General features: G+C 51.8%; 2 protein-coding genes, 1 long non-coding RNA gene and 1 other non-coding gene across 14 annotated transcripts in view; 1 reads left to right on the plus strand and 3 right to left on the minus strand.

Moving 5' to 3' along the window:
* Positions 1 to 7,302, plus strand: part of Gm16201 — a 28,983-nt gene extending 21,681 nt beyond the window's left edge. The window contains exons 3-5 of the long non-coding RNA XR_389973.3: positions 3,627 to 3,732; positions 4,813 to 4,930; positions 5,319 to 7,302. This is a non-coding gene — a long non-coding RNA (predicted gene 16201). The remainder of the gene's footprint in view (positions 1 to 3,626; positions 3,733 to 4,812; positions 4,931 to 5,318) is intronic.
* On the minus strand, positions 620 to 7,077 carry Spef1l (sperm flagellar 1 like). Of its 5 annotated transcripts, XR_003946499.1 has the most exons (8): positions 6,869 to 7,068; positions 6,356 to 6,467; positions 5,394 to 5,544; positions 4,801 to 4,995; positions 4,363 to 4,450; positions 4,184 to 4,280; positions 2,971 to 3,138; positions 840 to 929 (listed from the first exon to the last, which is right to left on the minus strand). XR_003946499.1 is itself a non-coding variant. In NM_001359836.1 (7 exons), the coding sequence occupies exons 1-6, from the start codon at positions 7,002 to 7,004 to the stop codon at positions 4,207 to 4,209; spliced, it is 756 nt and encodes a 251-aa protein (NP_001346765.1). In that variant the 5' UTR covers positions 7,005 to 7,077; the 3' UTR covers positions 620 to 929; positions 4,184 to 4,206. The 5 variants fall into 5 exon arrangements, 4 of the variants coding, with proteins under 4 accessions (NP_001346765.1, NP_001028637.1, NP_001334543.1 ...); NM_001359836.1 differs by lacking the exon at positions 2,971 to 3,138 and having other exon boundaries at positions 620 to 929; positions 6,869 to 7,077; NM_001033465.3 differs by lacking the exon at positions 2,971 to 3,138 and having other exon boundaries at positions 620 to 929; positions 4,797 to 4,995; positions 6,869 to 7,077.
* Adam8 (a disintegrin and metallopeptidase domain 8) lies at positions 7,254 to 23,529 on the minus strand. 7 transcript variants are annotated; one of them, XM_017321933.2, is made up of 25 exons: positions 20,754 to 23,529; positions 19,668 to 19,768; positions 18,594 to 18,670; positions 18,373 to 18,451; positions 18,219 to 18,295; positions 17,566 to 17,749; positions 17,284 to 17,346; positions 17,133 to 17,201; positions 16,785 to 16,951; positions 16,536 to 16,617; positions 16,141 to 16,289; positions 15,882 to 16,059; positions 15,501 to 15,590; positions 15,215 to 15,404; positions 15,055 to 15,130; positions 14,625 to 14,790; positions 14,151 to 14,228; positions 13,659 to 13,752; positions 13,338 to 13,487; positions 13,051 to 13,165; positions 12,157 to 12,316; positions 11,630 to 11,695; positions 11,104 to 11,154; positions 8,282 to 8,356; positions 7,254 to 7,849 (listed from the first exon to the last, which is right to left on the minus strand). In XM_017321933.2, exons 1-25 carry the CDS (start codon positions 20,791 to 20,793, stop codon positions 7,799 to 7,801), a joined length of 2,628 nt encoding a protein of 875 aa, XP_017177422.1. In that variant the 5' UTR covers positions 20,794 to 23,529; the 3' UTR covers positions 7,254 to 7,798. The 7 variants fall into 7 exon arrangements, 6 of the variants coding, with proteins under 6 accessions (XP_017177422.1, XP_006536214.1, XP_017177421.1 ...); XM_006536151.3 differs by having other exon boundaries at positions 13,338 to 13,472; positions 19,668 to 19,771; XM_017321932.2 differs by having other exon boundaries at positions 19,668 to 19,771.
* Mir7062 (microRNA 7062) lies at positions 15,131 to 15,196 on the minus strand. The gene has a single exon (NR_106029.1). It is a non-coding gene; the product is annotated as a microRNA 7062 (primary transcript).
* Positions 23,530 to 23,648: the final 119 nt, after the last annotated feature.

The following is a 23,648-nucleotide window of genomic DNA, read 5'->3' on the forward strand; positions in this document are numbered from 1 at the left end:
GGGCAACAGTAAAACCATGAGCTCAGTCTGAAGTTTCTGCTTCTACTTCCTGAGAGGCTTCAGGGGCCAGCCATGGCCAACAGGCACAGAGAAGGCTGACTCCGGGGAGAGTGGTAGCCATGAGGAAGCAGAGGGGGCCCCCAGCTAAGCCTCACTGTGGATATAGAAGTTAGGTAGCGATGCAGCCGCCAGGCATGTCCCTGCCTAGGGATGTGGCTGGTGTCCATAAGGGTGAGGATATCCCAGAGGCTGGAAGCAGCATCCAGGTCTTGAAACCCAACAGCTGTACCACTTGTCATGGCTATCTAGGTCTCAGGTTCAGGTCCACCTGGCTCACCAAATCTTCAGGGCAAAGTAGGTTACCAGGCCACCTAGGGGTGTGGTAAGGGGTGTGGCATCCTCTCCTATAGCCTCTCCTGCATATCCAGCAACTTTCCTCTCTGTGACCCCCTGCCGTGGAAAAGCCCAGCAGGCTCAGGCCTGCAAAATCTTCCAAGGGTCCCTATCAGTGGAATCTCTAGAAACCTTAAGGGTGGCTCCATGGTTAGTGGTTCCCACCCCACCCCACCCCACCCCTCGCCCCTGGAAGGCGACCCTGAGACACTGCACATACCAGGGCTTTGTGAGCTCACAAATGCAGTAAATCAATGATGATGACACGATATTGGGGGGTTGGGAGAACCAAACTCAAATCTGTCCAAACTCGTCTGCGGCCCCAGCGTGCTCTGGCCTCCACACCTCACGTCTCACATGGAGGCTGCATGACCAGTGAGGAGCTCCGGTTGGGCTCAGGATCGAGGTCTGAGTGACTCTGGGTGGGGCCTCCTCCAGCTCTGATGCTCCTCGGGTCCAGTTCTCATCAGCTCCCAGATCCGCTGGTCCTTCAGCTGTACCAGGTGTTCCAACCTCATCACCTTCAACTGCAAAATCTTCAAAAAACACACAGGTCTGAAAGTATCTAGAGAAGTCTGTCTACCTGCCGGCTAGGCCTCAGGCAACTCTAACCTCTAGGAACGAATGTACAACTCCAGGTCTGATGGCTTCGGGGTAGGACCAAGGGCCCTTGTGGGGGCCACTGGGAAAGAGACACACCAAGATGCTTGGGGAGAGCCGGGCGTGGTGGCGCACACCTTTAATCCCAGCACTCGGGAAGCAGAGGCAGGTGGATTTCTGAGTTCGAGGCCAGCCTGGTCTACAAAGTGAGTTCCAGGACAACCAGGGCTATACAGAGAAACCCTGTCTCGAAAAACCAAAAAAAAAAAAAAAAAAAGAGGCTTGGGGAGGAGCCTACAGTCAGTGAGCCCAAGGAGCTCACAGGGATGACTCCTTTCTCTCCTCCTGCTCCCAGCTGGGAATCTCCCTGGCCTCCCCTGTGGTTTCCCTGTATCAGCCAGAAAGGACAAATGTAGGGCAGGGCAGGGCTGGGCAGGGCAGGGCTGCAGAGGGACTGAGCCTTCTTTGCTGTGAACCAAGCACCTAATTGGGAAGTTACTCAGAGCACATTTGCAGAAACAGCAGATGATGGGTAGATATGTGGCTGTTGTGCTGTCTGTTCATGCTGTATTTCCAAAAGCTGATGACTCAAGAATAACTGTGTGTGTGTGTGTGTGGGGGGGGGTGGGGGTGGAGATTGCTCAGTGGTTAAGGTTAGGAGTGCATACTCTTGCTGGGTTTGGTGACATGTGCCTTTAATCCCAGGCCAGTCTGGTCTACATAGTGAGTTCAAGGACAGCCAGAGCTATGTAGAGAGACCCTGTCTTTAAAAAGGGCGGAAGGATGTTGGTGAGGCGAGTGTGTATATACCGGTCACCTCTTGGAGAAGTTCAGAGTTTGGTTGCTACCACTCACAAGCACCTGCAGCCCCAGCTCCAGGAGAGTCTGATGCATCTGGTCTCCATGGCTGTCCGCACATACCCAGATGTACACAACATTTAAAAAAATTTTTTTTGAGACTCTGTCTCTCTATGTAGCCCTTGCTATCCTGGAATTTTCTATATAGACCAAGCTGGCCTTGAATTCACAGCAATCCTTCTGCCTCTACCTCTGAAATCCTGGAATTAAGGACACATGTCACCATGCCCAGCTACACATAATTTTTTTTAACGAAATAAAAACATAAGTGAATGAAGATGGGGCTGCTAAAGCTAGTAATGGTGGTACACAGCTACAGTCCTAGTCCCGGGGAGGCAGAGACAGGGGACCACTGAAACTTAAGGCTACTCTGGCTATACTCAGCTTCACAAAATGAGAGGGGTGGGGTGGGGTGGGGGGAACAGCTTGAGCCCTTTGGCACAGCTGGGGCATCTGTGGTCCCTCCATGCCTGCTTCAAGGATGACCTTGTCCCAAACTTTCTCCCATCAGAAACCTAGACCCCACCATGCTCCTCAGGCAGAAAAACTGGGTCTGTCTCATTCCCCTGTAGTGTGAAGGCAGGCATGTAGATCAGGGTGGGGAGCCAGCCTCACAGCAGACAATGAAAGACAAGGTCCCTCCCCGGACCTGTGGAGTGTGACGCTGTGTTCACAGGCAGCACATGCAGTCCTGTTCTGGATAGCTTCCAACCCTCATCCAAATCAAGAAGCCAGGGCGCTATGGCTAGATGCAGCAATGGAGTCCATCCCATGGCCTGCCTATCACAACAAATTCCTCCCAAGTCACGTAGCTCACTTTGTGACAATTTGCAAGTGGTATTCAATCCTTAAATGGCAAGCTGAGTGTCAACCCTTAGGTGGCAAGTGGGTCTGTTTCCTCTCTGGGTCTCCAGTGAAAAGTTACGGTTCCCTTGGTCAGCTATGAGTCAGGGAAACAGTGGGGAGAGCCGCGCTGTGAGCAAGCGGTGCGGTGGAGGCAACAGCTTCAGTTCTCTTTACCGCTTCCTCTCTACTGCTCTGTAAGTCCAAAGCCACAGTAATATCACATCACTTTCCTGTTTTCACAAGAAGATAACTCGTCAAGATTTGGGTACATACTCAGGAACTCAGATGGCATTGCAATTTCCGATAGCCCCCATGACCCGTGCCCATTGGTGCAGTCTCCGTTCTTCCCCATTGTCTTAGTCCGTGTGTTCCCAGGATACAGGGAGAGGTAAGGAATAGTAAGGGGCACTGGAAGTTCCTGGTGCAAGAGCAGAGGTGTGCCTGCAGAACCAAATGTCCATCAGAGAGCAAGGCACGGACTACCCAACCAGGGAGATACTGCAGGACTAGGTGTGTCCTTGCAGAGCCAGGAGGACATCCACAGAACCAGATGTGCATGTGCAGTCTCAGGCATTAGCCCACACAACCAGGCACACACCACAGAACCCGGTGTGCACGGCAGAGCCGTATGTGCACTACAGAATAAGCTGTAGCACAGAGGCAGGCGTGCACGCAGAGCTAAGCGTGTTCCATAGAACGAGATGTGCCTCTAAACTAGGTATTCATTGCACATCTAAATGCTCACGAGGATCCCGGGGTGTGTTGTTTTGAGGGCCCTGGCTTTTGGAGATGAAGAGAAAGACAAGGCCCAGTTCAGGCTGGGGTGGCGGGGGTGGGGGTGGGGTGGGGGGGTGGGAGGGGGGTGGGGTGAGGATGGGGGAGGGCAGGCAGGAGCCTCTTCAGCCATCATCTCTCTATCTGCTTTCCAGGCATTTACCCAGCCCATGCTTCCTGAGATGGGCCCCGGTCCGCCCTGCCCTCTTGCACTCCTGAGCAGCACTTGGGTCTGGGATGGACAGATCACTGAGGCAGGTGGTGAGTATCCGCCACATTGTTTCTGCCTCTGAGAAGGACTGAAATGATCCACAGACTGTTTCTTTTCCTTTTTTTTTTTTTTTCTTCTCTTCTTCAAAGTTTCAAGACAGGGTTTCTCTCGGTAGCCTTGACTGTCCTGGAATTCACTCTGAACGCTAGACTGGACTCAGATTCACAGACATCCATCTGCCTCTGCCTCCCGAGTGCTGGGATTAAAGCCTGATGAATCACCATTGCTAGGCCACTGACTAATTTCTAAAGAATCTAAAGAATGTCTAAAGAATGTTGACTCTCTCTGGTCAGGGCCCTGCACTCCCTATACTGCCCTCACTGGGCCAGTGCTGGCTCTTCAGAAACTCAGCCAAGGAGTGTGAAGCTGGGGCAGTGGGTCCCTCTGCATCCTTGCAGCTCAGAATCTCCGGGAAGCAAGGGATGCCCAGTAGGACCATACCTTGACCGTCTCCTGCAGAATGGCTAGTGCTTGCTCCTTATCCTCCAGCTGCTGCTGGATGCTGACCAGGTGATCCCAGAGCCCTTCAATTGAGTCCCTGAAAGGTAAACACTGACCTTTAGTCCAGGCTAGGGAGCAGAAGGAGGTGGGCGGGGAGAATTTGAGAGATAAAGGTCCACCCTCTGCAAGCACAGCAGCCCATTTTCTCCAAATCCCTTTGATTCTGAAGGATCTTCGTGCTGGAGGGGGCTGGAGGGCTCTGTAGGCCTGTATGACAAATAGACACCATCAGCTCAGGACCTTGCTTCTGATAGGCACCCACTAGTGACAGGACGGACATATGGACGAGGGAGGGGACATGATCCATAGCCGGTAAAGCAGACTCAGAAGTTATCATGGAAGGACTTGGTCCTATCCTGCCTTCAGGGACCTTTGCATAGCTCTGGAAACCTCAGGAATGGTGCTCCTGTTTGAATAATGGCTTCCCTGCATAGCTCACAGGCTGCCCCTTGAATGGTTGCTCTCTGGGTATTGATGGAGCCAGGACCCTAAGTATTATGCCTTCCTCAGGAGCCCACTAGCCTCTCTGGGCCCAGGATGCGCCTGAGCATACCTGCCTTCTTTTGAAGGTTTGGGAGTTCAACATCATGGACCCAGCTTTCGGGAACAGAGTGGTGCTCTCCACCGGAGTCCCAGAGGGGTTCTGACAAGCTGCTGTTATCCACATCAGGATCTTGCATCTTAGAGGTATGTGGGTTGGGGGTAAGATCCCGCCAGGGTCGGACAGCATCCACAGCAGAGTGTCTTGGATCCTGCAAAGTACAAAAGTTGGGGAGTGAAGTGTAGCTGGGCTGAATTTGTTTGGTCATTACAAACTCTGGGTGGGGTTAGTATGGAAACTGGAGAAGAGCGGGAAGCACTTGGGTTGGTTGTACTTGGAGCAACTCTTAAGTGTTTTCACTGCCCCAGGGTAGGTGGATTTGGCTGGAAAGGAAATTCGGGAGCCCCCCCCCCCTTCCAGAAGATCAGCAGGAAAGTCAGGAATGAGTCTAAGTGAGGCCTGTTGCCTCATGTATGGACTTCATTTCTTTTTGGACCACAGGGACATTCATTTCTCTGTTTTATTCTCACACAGACGGATTGTCTGACTGAGTGCAAAGGGCAGAAGGCACAGCAGACTTGCATGCTGAATTGATGTGCAGACACTTACAGCTGTACCAGCTGAGCCTACATGAACAGTCCTGGCCTCCATCTTCTCCCTCAGTGCACATAGAATAGACTCGATAACTCCAGGCCTGTTGGATACCACCCTTTGGATATCATTATCTGAGATACACAAGTGCAGCTTGCGAAAGACTTTCCTGCAAAGAAGGTAGGAGCACATTCTCAAAGCAGTACCATCAAGGACTGGGAGTTGAGCCCTCCCTGAAGTTCTATGCTCCCTGCAATGCCTTCCAGCCACTGGGCAGCATCTTGCTTTCTCAGAGAGCCCCTTTGTGCCCTGCACTTGAGTGGCGCATGGCTATCTCATTCTTGGCCTTTGGAGCTATGTCTCAGGAGATCGCAGAACATGGGGTGCTCTATCAGGCCATGTTCTCTGCATTCATTCTCATCTCTCTACTGGCTTGCCCTCGGTAAATCCTGTTGAGACAGCTCAACAGTACCTGGAAACCTGCAGCTGGGCCCTCTCAGCATGATCATCTCCCTTGAGGTCTCTTTTCATCTCTTCCCTCTCAAACATAAGCCCATGAGATTAGACCCAGGCCTGAGCCCAGCAATGTTTCTATTCCAATCTGAGCCAGTCTTTTGGGGGTGCCCACACAGGTTCTCCACCTTGCTCTGCTCAGACACTTCCCGAGGGCCCTCTGTGATTGGACTACATCAGACATATCTGCCCGACTCTGTCCTTGAGATCACTTATTATACACAGGCAGAGTCTTGTCTGAGGACATTTGGGGAGGTGAAGTAAAACTCTACTGATCCGTAAGGGAGCAGGCTAGCTGATAGGCTGCCCTAGCACCCCCAGGAGTGGTACTAGGGGTACTAGTGCCCTAGTACCCCTGGTTGTGGTACTCTTCTATAGGCAAGGACCCACAGTTAGGCAGTCAGAGACCCATGGCTGGAGAGAGCATCCCGGGGTCAACCTAGGTGGGCTGAGCTCCCAGGCCTTGCCTGTTGAGAAGGCTCCAGTTGCTCAGCTTCTGGTCTGTACTGCAGGCTGGGACGTAGCTGTGCAAGTCCACCAGCCGAGGGCGGAAGTGCTTCACAATCTCGGCCACCAGCACTGTGGGAATGCGAGGGGAACTTGGCTTGCCTGGTCAAGACCCTGGGTTGCAACTGTAATCCCTGACCACATGAGATGCATGGAATGGAGTGGGAAGGACACGAGCTTTTCCTGGGGAGCCCATAATTGTCCCCGAGTCTGGCACGGCACCTAGACTCCAGGTCAGACCAAGTGGTAGGATGGCCTGGGAAGCTAATACAGCGTGAGAGCCCAGGGGGAGCTGGAAGAGCCACAGGAGGCCCTGTTTGCTACTACCTTTCCTAAGGAGCACGAGTCTGGACTCAAGAACCGCTCCGTTCCCCCAACACCCACACCCGTACTAGGGGGCTGGAGGCAAGGGTGGCCCTCAGCTTTGAGTCCTCTTCATCATCCGCCCCATAGCGCCTCGCCCTCACTCGCACCACCATCACTGAAGTCCCGAGCCAAGTGGCGCTTGGGGCGGCTGAGTGGGAGCCGGTCCAGCCAGGCGCAGAGGTTATGAATATCCCCAGGCGTTGGCAGGAACGAAGCTGAGCTCGGCTTGGAAGCACTGAGCATGGCAGAGAAGTGGGTGTGCAGCAGAGAAACACAGCGGAAGAAACCTGGCGGGTTTGGACCGTTGCTGGGAGACGCGGCACAGCCGGAAGGGGCGGGGCCCTAACCGCGCTGGTCCCTCCCTCGATCCCAGGAAGGATTGGTCCTCCTGCACGCCCAGAGATCGGGCTGAATCAAGGTGGATGGTTAAAAAACGAAGGGAGATGGTAGGTGAAATTGTTTGATCTGGTGTAATAAAAACAAACTGCCATGTAGAATGTGATCTATAATCTATTGATAAAATAGAATCTTTATTAGTGAATAGTGTTTAGTCATAATTTCAACAACTAATCTGTTTCAATCCGGAGATGACGGCAACTTCTTGTCCCAACACCCCAAGAACGACGTCTTTTCCTTTCCTAAGTCTCATACACGAGTGGGATGTAGATACAGGAACTGTGCCTTGGAGAGAGGTCACTGTGTGAGGGCCAGTGCAGAAGTTGCTGGGAGGGGACTCCTGGCATTCTGTCCACCCAGAGACAGACAGACTTGATCACGCCCACTGCAGGGTACACCGCCCCTGCCTAGCAACTAGCATACGCAGATGTATGGTCTAAGCTGGCCAAGGCCAGTGAGAGGCCACTGGTTCATGAGGGCATCTGGACAGCAAGAGCCACAGAAAGATTATTCCTGAGGTAGGAACAGCGTGTGCAGGTCCAGCCTGGGTGGTGGTTGTGGTGTTGCTGAAGGAACACATTTATAGGAGCAGTGGTATCTCCAAACGTCCACAAACGATGGCCCTGGGGTGCCCTAGCTGGTCACCTCTTCTGGATGGGGACCTTCAGAGCAACCTTTGGCTCACCAGCTCCCTGCCAAGAAAAAAAGGAAATCGATATTAAAGAGGACCTGATAAGAGAGAGGTCCAGCTGAAAATACCCATTGCCAGTTCTTTAAATTTAGACTTCCACTTCCCCTAACAACAGAATGGGCCCGACCTCACAAGATGACTGTACTAGCATTTCATATATACTGTAGACTAGCCATATGAAAAGGAAAATTCCATAGCCCCCGAAAGCCGCAAGCACTGGAAAGTTCTGGCAAATTATAAAGCAGACATCAAGCCTGTTATTGAGGATTTTTTTTTCTTTCTTTTTTTTTTTTTTCAAATGTCACTAAAACTTACCAGCTAAGAAAATGAAAACAGCCACTCACCCTCCGAAACAGTGCCACAGTCAGCAGGAGGGTTCCTGCAAGATGGACTCCCCCTTCCCCTTCCCCTTCCCCTTCCCTCTGAGGCTCACCTGAGTTGCTCCAGGCACCGTCCCTCCAGTCCCGGGCTTGACTGGTGGTGTCGGGGGTGCAAAGGTTGGCTTGACCTGGGAGGAACCAGACACAGCTGACTGAGAGCATCTCCTAAGTAGGCCAAGTACGGCCCTTAGCTTCATCCTGAGGCTGTCCTGCTCAGCTCCAGCCTAGCCTGGAAGGCTTCTGTCTGCACGCAGCTCAGTAGGAAACATCTGCATGGCCTCACCGCTAGGAAGATAAAGCCCGAACCTGGCAGAGCTCCTCTTCTTGGCTAACTGTCCCAGCCAATCATCTTGCGGCCTCCCCAGTATCCCACACATTGCCCTGAAGCTTTCAGAACATGGGTCTTTAGAAGCTCAAAAGGAAAGAATTAACTAGGAAAACCCGTTTTGTTTCCACATTGTTAAAGAGGATGGTAACATGGCATGATGGGCTTTAGACACATTTTTCCCTCCCCCCCCCCCCCAGCTTCCTTTCATCCCTGCCCAGGATTCCCGTACCCTGCTCCGTTCTGCCTGCCGGGACTGTGACTAGGATGACATTTTCTTCCTTTTCTTTCTTTTCCTTTTGTTTTGTTTGAGACAAGGTTTTTCTGTATATCCCTGGCTATCTTGGACTCACTCTGTAGACCAGGCTGGCCTTGAATTCAGAGATTCAATGGTCTCTGCCTCCCAAGTGTTGGGATTAAAGGGATTTTTCAGCTCTTATATAAGTCTGAAATTAGTCCCTGGCCGGACACAGTGGTGCATGCTTTTAATCCCAGCACTCAGGAGTCTGAGGCAGGCAGAACTTTATAAGTTTGAGGCCAGCCCAGTCTACATAGAGGCCAACCAAGGCTATATAGTGATACCATGTCTCAAAAGAAAAAAAAAAAGTAAGAAAAAGAAATAAAATCATCCTCCTAGCCCGCCCCCCCCCCCAAAAAAAAGGAAAAACAGAAAATCACACGTGTGATGGCTCATACCCATAAAACCATTACTCAGGAAGCTGACTCAGCAGGACTGTCATGAGCTTAAGGGCCAGTGTGGGCCACATAGTGAGTTCCATAGCATTTAAAATAGGCTACAGAGTGAAAGCCTATCTAAAAAAACAAACCAAACAAGAAAAACAAGAACAAAAACAAAACAAAAAAAAAACCAGGGGCTTGTGAGATGGCTGAGGGGGTTAAGGCGCTTGTCAGCATGGTGATATGGTTCAGTCTCTGAACCATGTAAAAGTGGAAGTAGACCAATTCCACACGGTTGTCCTCTGATCCCTTCTTGCATCCTGTGATGTGCATGCACACGCCACAACACACACACACACCACCACCACCCCCATACTAATGATGATAATAATAATAATAATAATAATAATAATAAGAAGAAGAAGAAGCAAGGGCCACTGAGATTGATCATTTAGTAGGTGCTTGCTGCACAAACCTGGTGACCTGAGTTTGACCCCAGAACCCAGGTAAAGGTCAACCTCACAGAGTGGTCCTCTGATCTTCACATGAGCGCCATGGCACACGTGCCCACACACATCATGCACACAACAATAAACGAAACAAAAAAGCAGGGAAAAAATCACTATAGCATAAGACAGTGGCAATTGTTAGTGTTTAAGTGGCAAAGATTCCCGGGATGTAGGATTATTTTTGTTTGTTTGTTTGTTTGTTTGTTTTGTTTTTTTCGAGACAGGGTTTCTCTGTATAGTGCTGGCTGTCCTGGAGCTCACTTTGTAGACCAGGTTGGCCTCGAACTCAGAAATCCACCTGCCTCTGCCTCCCGAGTGCTGGGATTAAAGGCGTGTGCCACCACACCCGGCGAGATGTAGGATTTTAAGTCTCCAGATGATCTTGGAGGTAGTCATTCATCTCTCTCTCTAGGCATCAGTTCATTCAACACAAAGATAGCTCTCGGCATGGAAATCATAGTCGTTCAGTCACTTCCCACTGTAATTACTTCCCATGCTATTCCTGCTGAGAGTATGTCACCCACATCCACTTACAATAAGAAGATAAGTAGACAAACTGAGGGACTCTCAGAAGACAGCAAACTAGCACCTTCAACACGAGAATGTGCACTGAAAGCCACTTGTGAGCCACAAGTGCCCAGAAGAGCTGATAAGATTCTCAACCAGGCCTAGGCAGAGCCAGGAACACGTACTAGCTCTTCAGGTCCCACTCAAACGACCCTTGGGAAATTCTCTATCACTTTGTGGCCTTCTCAGATATCACTTGCTCACCAGAAGATTCCTTAGCCCTGCCTCAGAGGAGCACAGATGCCTGCCCAGGAGGGCGGCCAGCAGCACGAGATAGACAGCTGACCTGTGCAGCTAAGCCCTGTGGCAGAGCTCAGGGGCTCCATCCTGTTGCTAATTGCATTTGCTCCCTGGGATAGGCAAACACACACACACACACACACACACACACACACACACGCACGCACGCACGCACGCACGCACATGCACACGCACACACATACACAAGTTCTCCACCATCACAGCTATGACTCAAGAGTCAGCATATAGGGCTAAGACTATGGTAGTGCCCATGGGCTCTCAGAAGTAGGATCCCACTTTTAGGGCTAAGAAAAGGGTTCCAGTTCACCTAGAACCCCCAAGGAATCCTGCTGGGAAGGACACTAACACTGTGGGGAGGAAAGAAAGAATGAATGAATGAACCACTACTTTCAAAGCTTTAGTCGGTGGCATTTGAGACCTTCCAAATCCCTATAGCCTCTTCCCAAGGGAACCTGTAGGAGGCTGGTCTCCGGAAGAAAGGGCCCCCGGCTTGCAAGAGGGGAAGGTCTCCTCAAAATCAAGGCTGTCTCCTTACCTGCTTGGGTTTCAGCTCTGGGAGGGGCTTGGTGGGAGGATCAGGTCTAAACTATTGGGGAAAAAAAGAATCAAGATGCAAAGACTAGACCAGTTCAGAGCTGGGGGATAGGGTAGTATCTTTTCCCTCCCAGGCTCCCTGAATCAACCCTTAGGTTCAATTAATATCCTGACTAGGCACTGTCAGTATATTAAACTTGCCCTGTACAGTAGCTGTTTCCTTAGGGCTCCAGGCCCACAGAATCAGCCACCAGATATCACTTCCCAAGAGGTTTTCTTATTTTTTTAAATTAATTAATTAATTTACTTATTTATTATATGTAAGTACACTGTAGCTGCCTTCAGACACTCCAGAAGAAGGAGTCAGATTTCATTACAGATGGTTGTGAGCCACCATGTGGTTGCTGGGATTTGAACTTAGGACCTTCGGAAGAGTAGTCAGTGCCCTTAACCATCTCTCCAGCCCCCTCATCCCCCAAGAGGTTTTCATGTCTCCAGAATGCATGTGGCTGTTTCCCAAGGCTTACCTGATTTGGTATCTTTGGGGCATAAACAGGAACTGGGAGTGGTGAACTGGACACAGCACCTGGAGGCTTGAGGGGATAGAGATCTGAGCCTGGGCCCAAGAACCAGTGCTAAGGCCTCAACCCTTGCCCACCAGGTCCCTTGCTTTTGGATCCAATGCTCTTACATTTCCCAAATGGGATCCCCTCCCCCTTTCCTGTTCTCTCTAGGCTAGCAGCCCATTCCTCAGTTAAGAAGCACAAGGGTATTTATTCTCTTCTCACAGTTCGGGTCTGGGAGCCCGCAAACCTACAAGTTCAAACCCAAACTCCAAATAGAGATCCTTAAAAGACAAGTCTTGACTCAGTCCTTCGTCCTCCCTCGGGGTGATTGTAACAGTTCTTCAGGCTCCGGCTACCGCATGGCTCATGAGTTAACTTGCACAAGAAGCCTTCACTTTCCCTAATGGGTCACACTCTGGGGTAGAGGGATAGAGAGCCTGAGTCTCTCTCACTTCAGCCCCACGAACCTGTAGGAGGATAGCACTTACTGCAGGGGGAGGCCTCTTTGGTTTCACTATGGGTCTTGGGGGCTGGTTGGTAGAAACTGTCTCAGAAGGGTCTGGAGGCCTGTTCTTAGCTGGCAGGCTGCTGTCCCTTGTGTAGAATAGGGGGTTGGAGAGCCCCGAGATAGGCTTGGGTGCCACACTCCTAGGCAGAAAAAGAGATAAGAATGGTGTGGTCACTTCCAGCCAGAGGATCCAGGGCATGCGTCCCAAGTCAGACTGGCATATCTGCCCTGGCATACCCCACATAGAGTGCTAGCTGTAGACTCAGGCACATTTGTAAGTACAGGAGGTTAAGAAACAAATCCCCTGAGAGCTGTGCTAGGAAGGTGCTTGGGGACCCTGGAAAAGCTGTCTTCCAGCTGCTAGCTTGGGGGTCAAGATCTTGGTGCAGGGCACAGTGGAAATCATATGTGGTCATGGCCTAGTAGGGAGGTTATCTCAACTCTGGATTTATCACACACCTGCCGGTTGCTCTCACTGTCCCATTACAGCCTTGAAGAAGGAGAAGGAGGAGGAAGAGGAGGAGGGAGGAAAGGAGGAGGAGGAGGAGGGAAGGGAAGGGAGGAGGAGGAGGAGAAGGAGGAGAAGAAGAGGAGGAGGAGAGAGAAAGAGAGCGCACAAGAGATGGAGAGCAGAAACAACAGCAGCTGCAGCAGCAGTGGTAGTGGCTGCAATCCCGGGAGTCTCCTGAGCTTCCCACCCAGGCCTGTTCAACACCCAGAGAGCCCCAGGTTCCCTTATGTGCCTCTGCCTGGGCTTGCTGACGGAAGCAATGCTTTTTCTTTCTTAAGTAGCAGCAAAGCCATTTCTCAAGTTCCGCGTACAGGAAGTGTATGTGTCTCACATGTAAGTATGTTGCAACCAGCATGTCCTCACCTCCTCTGGATTTGTCTCGGAGCCTTTCGGTAGATGACGATGCCTGCCACGATGACCATCGCAGCCACCAGGATCACCAAGACCACAACCACACTGACTGGGAGGCTCGTAGACGCTGTGGGACACAAGGCCACATGATCATCCAGGACTGGGAACCAGTTGAATCAAGAGCTGGGGAGGGCCCTTGGGAGATGCAGCCTTCTTAGTCCCCCTTGACCATGTCCTGGGTCCCACACCCACATATGGTCAAGTGCCTGAGGACTCCAACAGTGGGCCCAGTACATTACACCAGCTCTTCTGGCTCTCCAGCAATGGATTAGAAGACGTGGTAGTGGTGAGTCCCAGCCCCACAATGCCACTGTTGAGGCCTAGCCAGTTTCCCGAGGCTGTGGTGCTGTGGACAGCCGCAGACTCGGTGACCACTGGGAAGGAAGACACTGTGGGGGTTGTAAGTGGCCCTAGATGCCTGGGCCAAGGCTATGTAGCCTTGTTTTGAGTAGGGCACTGCCCTGTGTCACCTCTGGGAAGTAGAGACAATGTGATCCATCCTAACCACCCTTAAGGCTGGTACCCCACAAATACCAGCTCCTGTGGCCTCAGGACCTTACCTGCTTGTTCATCTGATACATCTGCCAGCCGCTGTACACAGTTGGGTGGTGCCCAGCCCTTGTGACAGTGGCACTCCCTCTTGTGGTTGCATACCTGGAGAGAAAGTGGGGCCTCAAGGACAGGTACCCCACAGGGCAGCAGGGGAGGTTGCAGCACACACAGGGTCCCATCCATCCATCCATCCATCCATCCATCCATCCATCCATGTATCCATCCACATATGTCAATCTTGAGTTCATAAGGAGTTCTCCCGAATGAGCACACTGACTAGTGGCCACAAGCTCAGCGGAAACCACCTATCCAACCTCAGCCCCAAAGAGGCCTTGTTGATCATCCCCATTAGAAGGATATAGGCTAATCTGAACCCACATTGCTGTACCCACAGCTGTCTCTGCCACAAGTTCTATTAACAGGCAAGTGGTGGCAGCTACCTAGCTCAAAGACACCAGCTGGTAAGTGTACTGTGACCTGAGGCCCGAGGCTACACATACCCCATGGTTGTTGCATTTAGCAGAGCAGTTTTCAGATCTGTATACACGGAGGTCCTGGCAGCTTCCATCCATGCAAACCTGGAAGGTGGAAGGGGCTCTCGGGTAGCTGGCCTAGGCCCAATTCTTACCCCACCATCCTCAAATCTAAAGGTAAGTTCAGGACAGCTAGTGTGGTCACACTTTAGGATAACTGCCTTCATACTTGTGTGTGTGCCTGTGTGGAGGGGCCCTCAGCCATGAGGTGGCACTAGACTGGCTGATCCTGGGGACCCTTTGGGTATGGTGGTCTCTAGACAGGTGTCTCCACTTGCCAGGTTACCGTCTCAGTTTGGAGTAGGGCATAATAAAAGCTCCACGCACATGCCCCCCCTCCCCGTTCAGTCAACACTGTGTGAACACTGCCAGAGACTCACATGGGCATATTTGATCTTCATCAGCCCCGGAGAGCTTCCGAGTGCTCCTCATCTCACTCACCTTTCCCTCCTCGCACTTGGTGCCCTGCAATACCAGCTCAAAGGTGTCAATGTTGCTGCCTGTGCCAAGAGCATGGCAGACTCCATGGTTGGAGGAGAAAGTGCAGAAGGAGCGTTCAAGGGGCTTCTGGCCTCCCTCACAGTACAGCGCTCCACACCGGTTGATCCTGCAGACAGAAGGCAGGCTGTGGCCATGGGTGTCCTGGGGACTCTGCGTGGCTCAGGGCCCTGGGTGGTGCAGGAGACAGGCCCCAGGACCTTTCCTTTTTCAAGGATGTTGGGCTTGGGTTGATGACTCGAAACAGAGCAGACTCCAGGAGAGCCACCTGCCTCACAGAGCAGGTCTTCCTCCTGGGGACATCTCTGTGGATCAGCCTTGCTATTGAAGGCATATCACATCCAGCTCCCAACAGTTTGGCCTTGATGCTTACCTGCCAGAGTACATCCTCCCATTGCAGCCCGGAGGGATGCTAAAGGTATAGCAGGAGTCGGCTGCTACCCGAGCACCTGTGGGGCCAGGAGAAGTTAGTCTGGTTTAGGTCATAGACACTCCACAAGCTGGCCTCCATCCTATGCTCATGTCTGCCTCACCTGGCCCCCACAGATCCCGGCACTGCTGTGCCAGGGTGGGACAGCTCCCATCAAAGCAGTAGCCCCCTGGGCAGGGAGTGCCATTCTGTTGGAAGGCATCTTCGGGACATGTTGGCTTCCGGCCATCACAGAACTCCTCCAGGTCACATTTGTCCTTACTGAGACGACACACCTCTCCAGCTGGCTTCACCTGGTCCCACAGAGAGGCTTACTGTAGGGCAGGTCCACCTGATGCCTTCACAGGAAACCCAATCCCCCAGGTTTGACTGAAACAAATCCAACTTACCTTGCATTCATGACAACAGGTACCACTGGCACACTCTGCCCCCTTGACCAGCTGGCAAGTGGTGGCATTGCAGCAGGGGTTTTGACAGTCCTGGGAGGAAAACGGTTTGAGCAGCTACACCCTAGCCAGACCTGGCTCTAGCGCGAAAAGGCTTTTGGTGATCACTGGGGAAGGGGTCGAAGCTAATTTACCTCCAAATCCCTTATAGGTTATTCGGGGCTTCAAGGGAAATGTAGTGACTTATGACCTCAAGGGCCATATGAAGTGTGGGCACAAAATACCAGGCCCGGGAGGCTAGCTGAACCGAAAGGACCTCAGATAGAGGCCCCTGCACTAATGCTGAAGCTGACCAGCAAGGGACAGGGACGGGGTGAGACAGACCTGAGGTGTGCCACAGTCACACTGCTCTCCATGCTCCACAAACAGGTTTCCACACACAGGGCCACCCACGAACCGGTTGACATCTGGAACATTGGTCAGGCAGCCTGTCTGGGGTTTTGTCACGAATGACTCTAGGTCAATCTTGCTACACCTGCTGAATATCCTGGGGAACTTGGAGCTATGGGTAAGGATGTCCACGTTAGGAAGAGCCACGTGCCACTCTGTCCCTTCCCACCCAACATGCCCCACAGGACCTTACCCGATGCTTTCGGTCATGATGCAGCCACCACCCTCCCGTGGTTCAGGACAGTAGCATCCTGGAATGTCCTCATCATGGCTCATGCCCAGGTTGTGGCCCAGCTCATGGGCCATGGTGGAGGCTACACCAATGGAGTTCTTGGAGTGGTCCTATGAGGATATGGTTATCACTACTGTCTTGCTACCATCTACCACGTGTCCTTGGCCACCCCATGCCCATTGGCACTGCTTCCTGCTAACACCCTAACATAAACCAGGTTTTGAATACATGCCCAGAGTAGGTGACTGCTTCATGGTGTCTCAGGGACCTAGGCTGACACTTGTACCCCACAATCTAGGCACTATGTTTGACTGTCCTGCCACCAGAGAGTTTGGGAAGCTTGGGTAAGAGTTTACCTGATTCACAGCTCCGGAGTGACGGGAACACAGGGCAGACACCTTAGCCAGTCCAACAGTGCTCCCAATGAAATCAACCCCCCTGGAAACAGACAAGACAGTCATGCCCTTGACAAGGTTCCTGGCCTTTCTTCATTCCTGCAAAACTCTGCTCGGGTGTCCTACCCTGGAGGCCGGGCTGTACGGAGGCCATATCTCTAGGGCTTAGTTCTGTCTCACTGTGGTGTGTGGGTGTGCCCACCCACTCACGTGATAAGTTGCACGTTGTCATGTGGGTGCTGCCCTTGCAAGTTCTGTTCCCTCCAGGACAAGAAGTTCTCCAGTGTCACGTTGGCATAGCGGCTGATGTAGAATTTGTCCTTGTTCCAGATCTCCAGGCCCACCAGGACAACTCGAAAACTGAGTTCCTGATAAAGCTGCAGAGGGCGAGCAGCCCCTTGAAGTCAGTGCAGGAACCCGGATGGGCAGGGGCATTACATTCATCTGTGCTCAGTATAGAGCTCGGAACTAGCCCTACTTCCTGACTGGCTATCCTGCCCCTCCTACCCTAAACAGCTGCACCCTCTTTTCACTGTCAGCACACCTGGGGCGACCCACCTTGTCCACGTGGTTTACAACCTCCAGCACTCGCTGGCGCACGGCCTCTCTGCTCCCCAACTTCTGGAACTGGAAATATAAGACCTTTAGTCTGGGACTTGGCAACCCCACCCCAATTTATCCAGCCCACTCAGCCCCTGCATCCCCATACCTCTTGGCTGTCTGCAACCACATACAACTCCACATAGCGGGTTTCTCTGGGTATCAGCCAGTTCTAGGGAAAGAAGCCAATCAGTCTTTATGGCCTTGACCCCAGCCTACCCCAGAGCCCAACTCTATGTTGGGAGGCAAAGTCTAGGCATCTCCAGTGCAGTGGGCTTTCCCTGGCCCACCCACTGGGCACAGGGCTTGCTTCAGGGCTACAGAGAGCCATGCCTATGCCCAAGCATGGGGTCTGGGACTGGACCGACCAACAGGGGATGATGTTGCTCACCCGTGGCTGAGCCCTGTATATTTCTAATGCCCGAGGCCCTAGGTCATTCAGGTTGGTATCTTTGACCCCACAGGTCCCAGCCTTCTGTTGCAGATGCTTTGCCTGATACATCGCATGTTGCCCCTCTTCATCAGCATCCAGAGGCTCAATCAAGTGGACAGTGGACCCAACTCGGAAAAAGCCCCTGAGGGGAAGAGCCAGGTGAACAGAGGGTATGGTCAGCATGTTCCTACATGGGAGGGCAGGTGCCCCAGAACAGCCACCTCACACCCTTGTGGGGGATGACCAGGCTTGTAGATACAGGAGGCAAGAAGGGACATGGGTTTGACATGGCTGGTAATTATCAATGGAAACCTAAGGAAGAGTCCCAACCCTTCCAAACACAGCATCCCAGCACTCGGGAGGCAGAGGCAGGCGGATTTCTGAGTTCGAGGCCAGCCTGGTCTACAAAGTGAGTGCCAGGACGGCCAGGGCTACACCGAAAAACCCTGTCTCAAAAAACAGAAAGAAAGAAAGAAAGAAAGAAAGAAAGAAAGAAAGAAAGAAAGAAAGAAAGAAAGAAAGAAAGAATTCTCATGCCAAGGCCCCCTTTTCACTGCCTCAGTTTACCCTTCTTTAAAATGGGGCTTCCTGCCTGGGTCTACAGTACATACCTGAGGCCAGCACAGGTGCTAATACTGGCAGCTGAGCCCTCGTACCCTTCCACATGGCCTTGGTAGAGGCAATGGTCCTAAGGAAGCGAGAGAGGGTCATGAGCCTTGCCACCTTGATTCCGCTGGCCCAGGGAAGGCTGGCCAGGCACCATACCTGCTCCTGCAGTTGCTCTGTCACCTCAGAGCCATTGGCAGCTGAGTAGGTCTCTGTGTAGCTTGAGCCCAGCAGGTCCCTGGAAGACAACCATTGACGTTCCCTGATTCTGCCTCACACGGAGCAGCCACCATAAGATGCCTGGGCCAGGATTCTGGCACACAGGAGCCTACACTTCCCACTGGACTCAGAGATCTACCCAAGGACCAGAATCGGCTTACCTGTTCTTTCGAAGGTGCAGGGTGAAAACGTGCCCGCTGGTCCCAAGAGCATAGCTCAGACTCTCTGGGTACTGGCCCTGGATGGGGATTCTCAGCTTAAGGCCAGGGATTTGCATAGCAGAAAGCCCCAAGCAGAGACCCCCTAGACCCTGAGGATTCGTTAGTTTCAGGGAGGGAAGTAGATGGCTGGGAGCAGGCTGACAGGGAAAGCAACTCTCCCAGGTGAAGCAGAAAAAAAAAAAAAAAAAAAAAAAAGAGTTTGATGGCTCCTTGAGCCATTTCCTCAATCTATTCCCAAGGATGATGGTGATGATGACGGTGAAGGTGATGGTGATGGTGAAGGTGAAGGTGATGGTGAGGATGATAAGAGTAAACAGGATAGGAGTGGCAGCCACTAAATCTGGGCAACATGGGAGTAGGCAAGGTACACAGACTCCTCAGCACCACAATTCCTCAGCTGGCTAAGGTGTCCAGCCAGAGATTCAGAGCAGGTGTGTGCTCCATACTCTGTGACCTTTTACTCCTACACCATGTGTACAACCAGCTCGCCTTAGGGACAGCATACACCAGGAAAGAGGAAAGCCCAGGCAGAGATGTTTCCTGAAGATCCAAACAAGGACAGGGCCAGGAATCTTCCTGGAGGTCTAGAGGCTGTTCTCAGTTCCCAGTTCCAGGAAATCCCAAGCTGAGAGGTTCTTGATGCATACACATAGCTTTAGGGTGAGCAGCTGCTGGCTAATCTAACAAACCACTGCCAACTGAAACTGGGGAGTGGCCCAGGGCAGCACAAACTGCTGTACCTTTCCTGGGTGAGAGGCCTCTCCAGGCTGGGCCAATGGTCTCAAAAGGAGCAAGGAAGTGAGTGGGCTCTAGTGCTACCTTGGGGGCCCTAGGACCCTGTTTTCTGGGGGCGGGGCAGCAGAAGGCAGGAGGAAGTGGTAAACACAGGAGGACCATCGCCATGCCCAGAAGCACAGACAGGTTGAAGTTCTGGAGCTGCGCAGGGCAGCCTCCAGAGACTGCCGGTCCTTTTAAAGACACAGGTTGTGTGGCCAGGCTAATGGGTAGACTTACCCAGTGGGAGGGCAGGGCTCTGCGGGAGCGGGATGCAGCTAGGCGCCGAGGCCAAACCACTTCATACTGTTTCACATGGGGCAAAGGAGGTCCAGGGGCTACTGCTTCAGGAGAAAGGGGGGTCAGAGGTCCAGCAGTGTCTAGCCAGAGTTAGCTCTTTTATCTGGGTATTCACCACAAGGCTCAGTGCCAGCAATGGGATCTGACCCCATGGCCCAGATAAGAGCTTTGTGCCTAAACCACCAGCTCCATCACACCAGAGTCAAGCTGTCTGAGCCCAGCACACCTGGGCACAGTGCCCCCAGAAGAACCTCATCCACTCACCCCACCCTTCCCCAGTGCCTGTTTGAACCTACACAGGCAGAACACATGTAGGCCCTATGGTCTGCCTGCCAGACATCTAGAGTTGACCTTAGCTACATGATCGTAGCTAACTGATGAACACACACCCTCCCTCAGGCTTTTCTCTCCCACCGGAAAACTTCCTGCTCAACAACTGATGGGGGACTGGTTTAGAGAGCACCTATCTGTAGGCAGGTCCAGTTTTAGAGACCACCTGCTGATCTCTTGCATAGGCAAGGGGCACAGCCACTTAACCCCAGGGTTGAGAGGTAAGAGAAGAGACCACTCCAGCCAGGGTCCTCCCAGGACAGGAAAACCAAGCCTCCCAGTGGGAGGCAGGATCCCATGCTGCTAGAGAACTGGGACCATCGTGCCTCTAGCTTCTGTCCCCGCCTAGCTAGAGTTATGCATCCCCCAGGATCCCAAAGGTGAACCTTGCTGCCTGGGACTCCTACAGCAGCAAGGGAAGCTGTCCTGTAAGTGCCACGCCTAGTGATGTCACTACTGTTCCTGTAACTAGCTCAATGAAAAAAGAAAAATCCCAGGAAACAATTTCTCTCACATTTCACTTTTGAAAAAAAAAAAAAATCTCAATTCTGACTTTTTCTGTTCCTACCTACTTTCTCCATACCCAGGGACCAGACCAACTCCAGGGAGGCAAGGTGAGCTGATCATGGTACATGGCCACTAGGCACACCACCAAGCAATGAATAGGCTCCTTGAAATCAAGTAGTCATCACTCACCTGGTGTCCATAAGACGCTGAGCAGCCAGAGGCCAAGCATGATGGGATCTGGAGCACACTAACCCTAGAGGTTCCACAAAGTACTCTCTTCATCACTGGCCTGGTACTTCTTTCTGAGTGCCCTTCCCACTGATCGGAACTGGCCAATCACTGGACCGCGGGGCGGAGCAAGGCGGGGCAAGAAGTACACACCTCTATACCAACACCCAGTTGGCAGCAACCAGCCTCCAGGGCAGTCTGGAGTTACAGAGGCCCCTCCGAAGTAACTTCTAGGTAGCTCCTATTGATCTCCCATGATTTTGGACAAAATTCATGGGAGATGGAGATGGTAAACAGACCAATTTGAGCAACTCTGCAGTTCTACAAGCTCCCAGTCCTGGTGGGGAGATTGTGGGATTGCCTCCCATGGCAGAGCTTTGGGAGTGCTAACTGGGTGGAGTCTAGCTGGAGGAAGATGACTTTTGGAGGGGAAGTGACTTATGAGCCTGAAATTTCAGAAGGGGACCCTTTGACTTTCTGGGCACTTGAAAGATGCAGACAGGGGCAAGAAAGGCAGTGTGGGCCCAGGACCAACTTGTGGGAGCTGACATTCCCAAAGCTCCTGCCCGGCTCCACGAGGCTTCTGAGGCCTCACTGGAGAGGCATATGCAGGGAGGAACCTGACTGATCCTTTTTTTTTTTTTTAAGATTTATTTATTTATTATATGTAAGTACACTGTTGCTGTCTTCAGACACTCCAGAAGACAGCATCAGATCTCATTACAGATGGTTGTGAGCCACCATGTGGTTGCTGGGATTTGAACTTGGGACCTTCGGAAGAGCAGTCGGCGTGCTTAACCACTGAGCCATCTCGCCAGCCCCCTGACTGATCCTTTGAGGTCCTACCTAACCTGTTAGGGGGTCCCGAGGCACCAGGCTCCTTTCCTGGATTCTGTCTTTCATGTCCTCAGGGTAGAGCTGACTCAGAGCCAGAGCTCTCAGCACCCCTACCATGGCCTGGCTTCCAGCTTCTCCAGGTGGGTCTGTTACTGTGGGAACCCAGGGCACTTGGGAATGTAGTCACGCCTGTTTATTATTTGTGGCACTGTTCGCTATACATCCTTGTGGGCACAGCTGTGGTCAGACCTCACAGACTTTACAGTTCTACCCCACAAGGGATAAGTAACCCAAGAGGAAAGGGAGACACCCAAACTACCAACAGAGCCTGACAGCTCGACCATAATGGGAAACTACAGGGTTGGGTTGGAGTCTTAGATCGTACCTAAGAATTTAAGCTGGGGCACACATGCTACTGTCACTCTTCTACCCTTGTGGATAAGGTCAGAAATGTAGCAATGGCTTAGGAATCTCAGCAGCAACCCGCTGCCTGAGGCATCAGCACAGTGTTCACTGCGAGGCTGTAATAGGTAGGCAGCAGCCAGAGCTCTCGGGTAAGGCTGACTTCCACATACACAGGATCTTAAATACTCTTACACTGCAAGTTAGGTGACAGCGAAAGTTCAAGGAAATGTGTTCTTAGTCAAATCAAAGGCAAAATCAAAACCTGTTGCCAGTAGCAACCATTGTCTTGTAAGTCCAACTGCCCATAGTGAAGATGGAGGAACAGTGTATAATCAAAAATTGGGACCAAGTAGGGCGAATTTTGTCTCACACTGGCAGAAATACATTGGAAATGATGGGTACACACTCCATCAGGAAAGACAGACTCAACTTACTCCTAACTTCACCCAGCAGGTATTTTTGAGGGTTTGGAGCTGCACCCCACACAAACCTGGGAGCTGCAGGTCATCGTCCAGGGACATGGCTTTCTGGGCTCCTGGAGACAGGCAGGTAAGCTCCTCTGCTCGGTGTAGCATTCATTCTAACAATGCTGGGTTGTCAGATAGATGTTTACTAAGGCAAGCCTGGACATGCTGCAGACCAGAAGAAACTGTGTGGTTGAAGAACCAAGCACCCCAGGAAAGGGGCTGGGGGCTCTACTTAGCGAGCCAGTCCTGACCAGGCACCCACCATATACATCTACATAGAGCCAATAGCCAAGGGCTGCCTCTACTTGTCATTCCTCCAAACACTTCCTCACTCCCCAGACCCTCCTAGGGCAGGTGTTTAAAACTGGATTCTGTAAAGGACACGTGTATTTATATAGTTTAGCTAGACTAGACCACCCTGGAGCAAGGGTGTATCATGTCAAGGGTAGACATATTGCCCACTCCAGGACTGAAGCAGAAAGCCACTCTGACAAGGTAGCTACAACAAAGCTTGTTAGCCACTTTGCTAAGTAATTTCCAAAAAGCAAGGCCAGTTATCAAACAAAGGGCAGCCAGACCCCAGTTCTGGCAAGAACAGCTTTTGGCTTGAAGCCTAGCCTGTCTTCAAGGATATTCCTCAGAGGGTAAACCTTAAGGGTTCTTGGTGAAGCTCTAGGGAATACATTGGTTGAGTGAGGGTATTTTCAGTTAGGAACAATGCTGCCCCCTAGTGGTGCACACAAAGGCAACCTCTAAATAGGTACAGTTCCCACCCCCAGGCTCTACATGGCTTTTTCCAATTATATTGCTCCTCGCACAAATACTTTGTCTTTGAGGCAAAAAGGATCCCCCACGCCCCCACATGTACCACAAACACACGCACACTCTCACTAGGTTTTAAAGGCAAACAGTTAAGTCACACACACACAGGACTTTAAAGTCAAACAGTTATGTCTGGGGAGACCTTCCTGTGGTTCAGGCAGCTTGCATGTTTATTCTTGTTGTTGAGTTCAGTACATACTGTGTGTGTGCCCGTGTTTGTGCATGTGGAGCTGAGAGACTGACACTAGACTATTTCCTGACTCCCCACCTCCTTTTTAATTTATTGGTTTATTTTGAGATAGCTCTCTCCCTGAACATGGAGCTC

The sequence above is a fragment of the Mus musculus genome, chromosome 7, assembly GCF_000001635.26.
Source record: "Mus musculus strain C57BL/6J chromosome 7, GRCm38.p6 C57BL/6J".
Taxonomy (NCBI): Eukaryota; Metazoa; Chordata; class Mammalia; order Rodentia; family Muridae; genus Mus; species Mus musculus.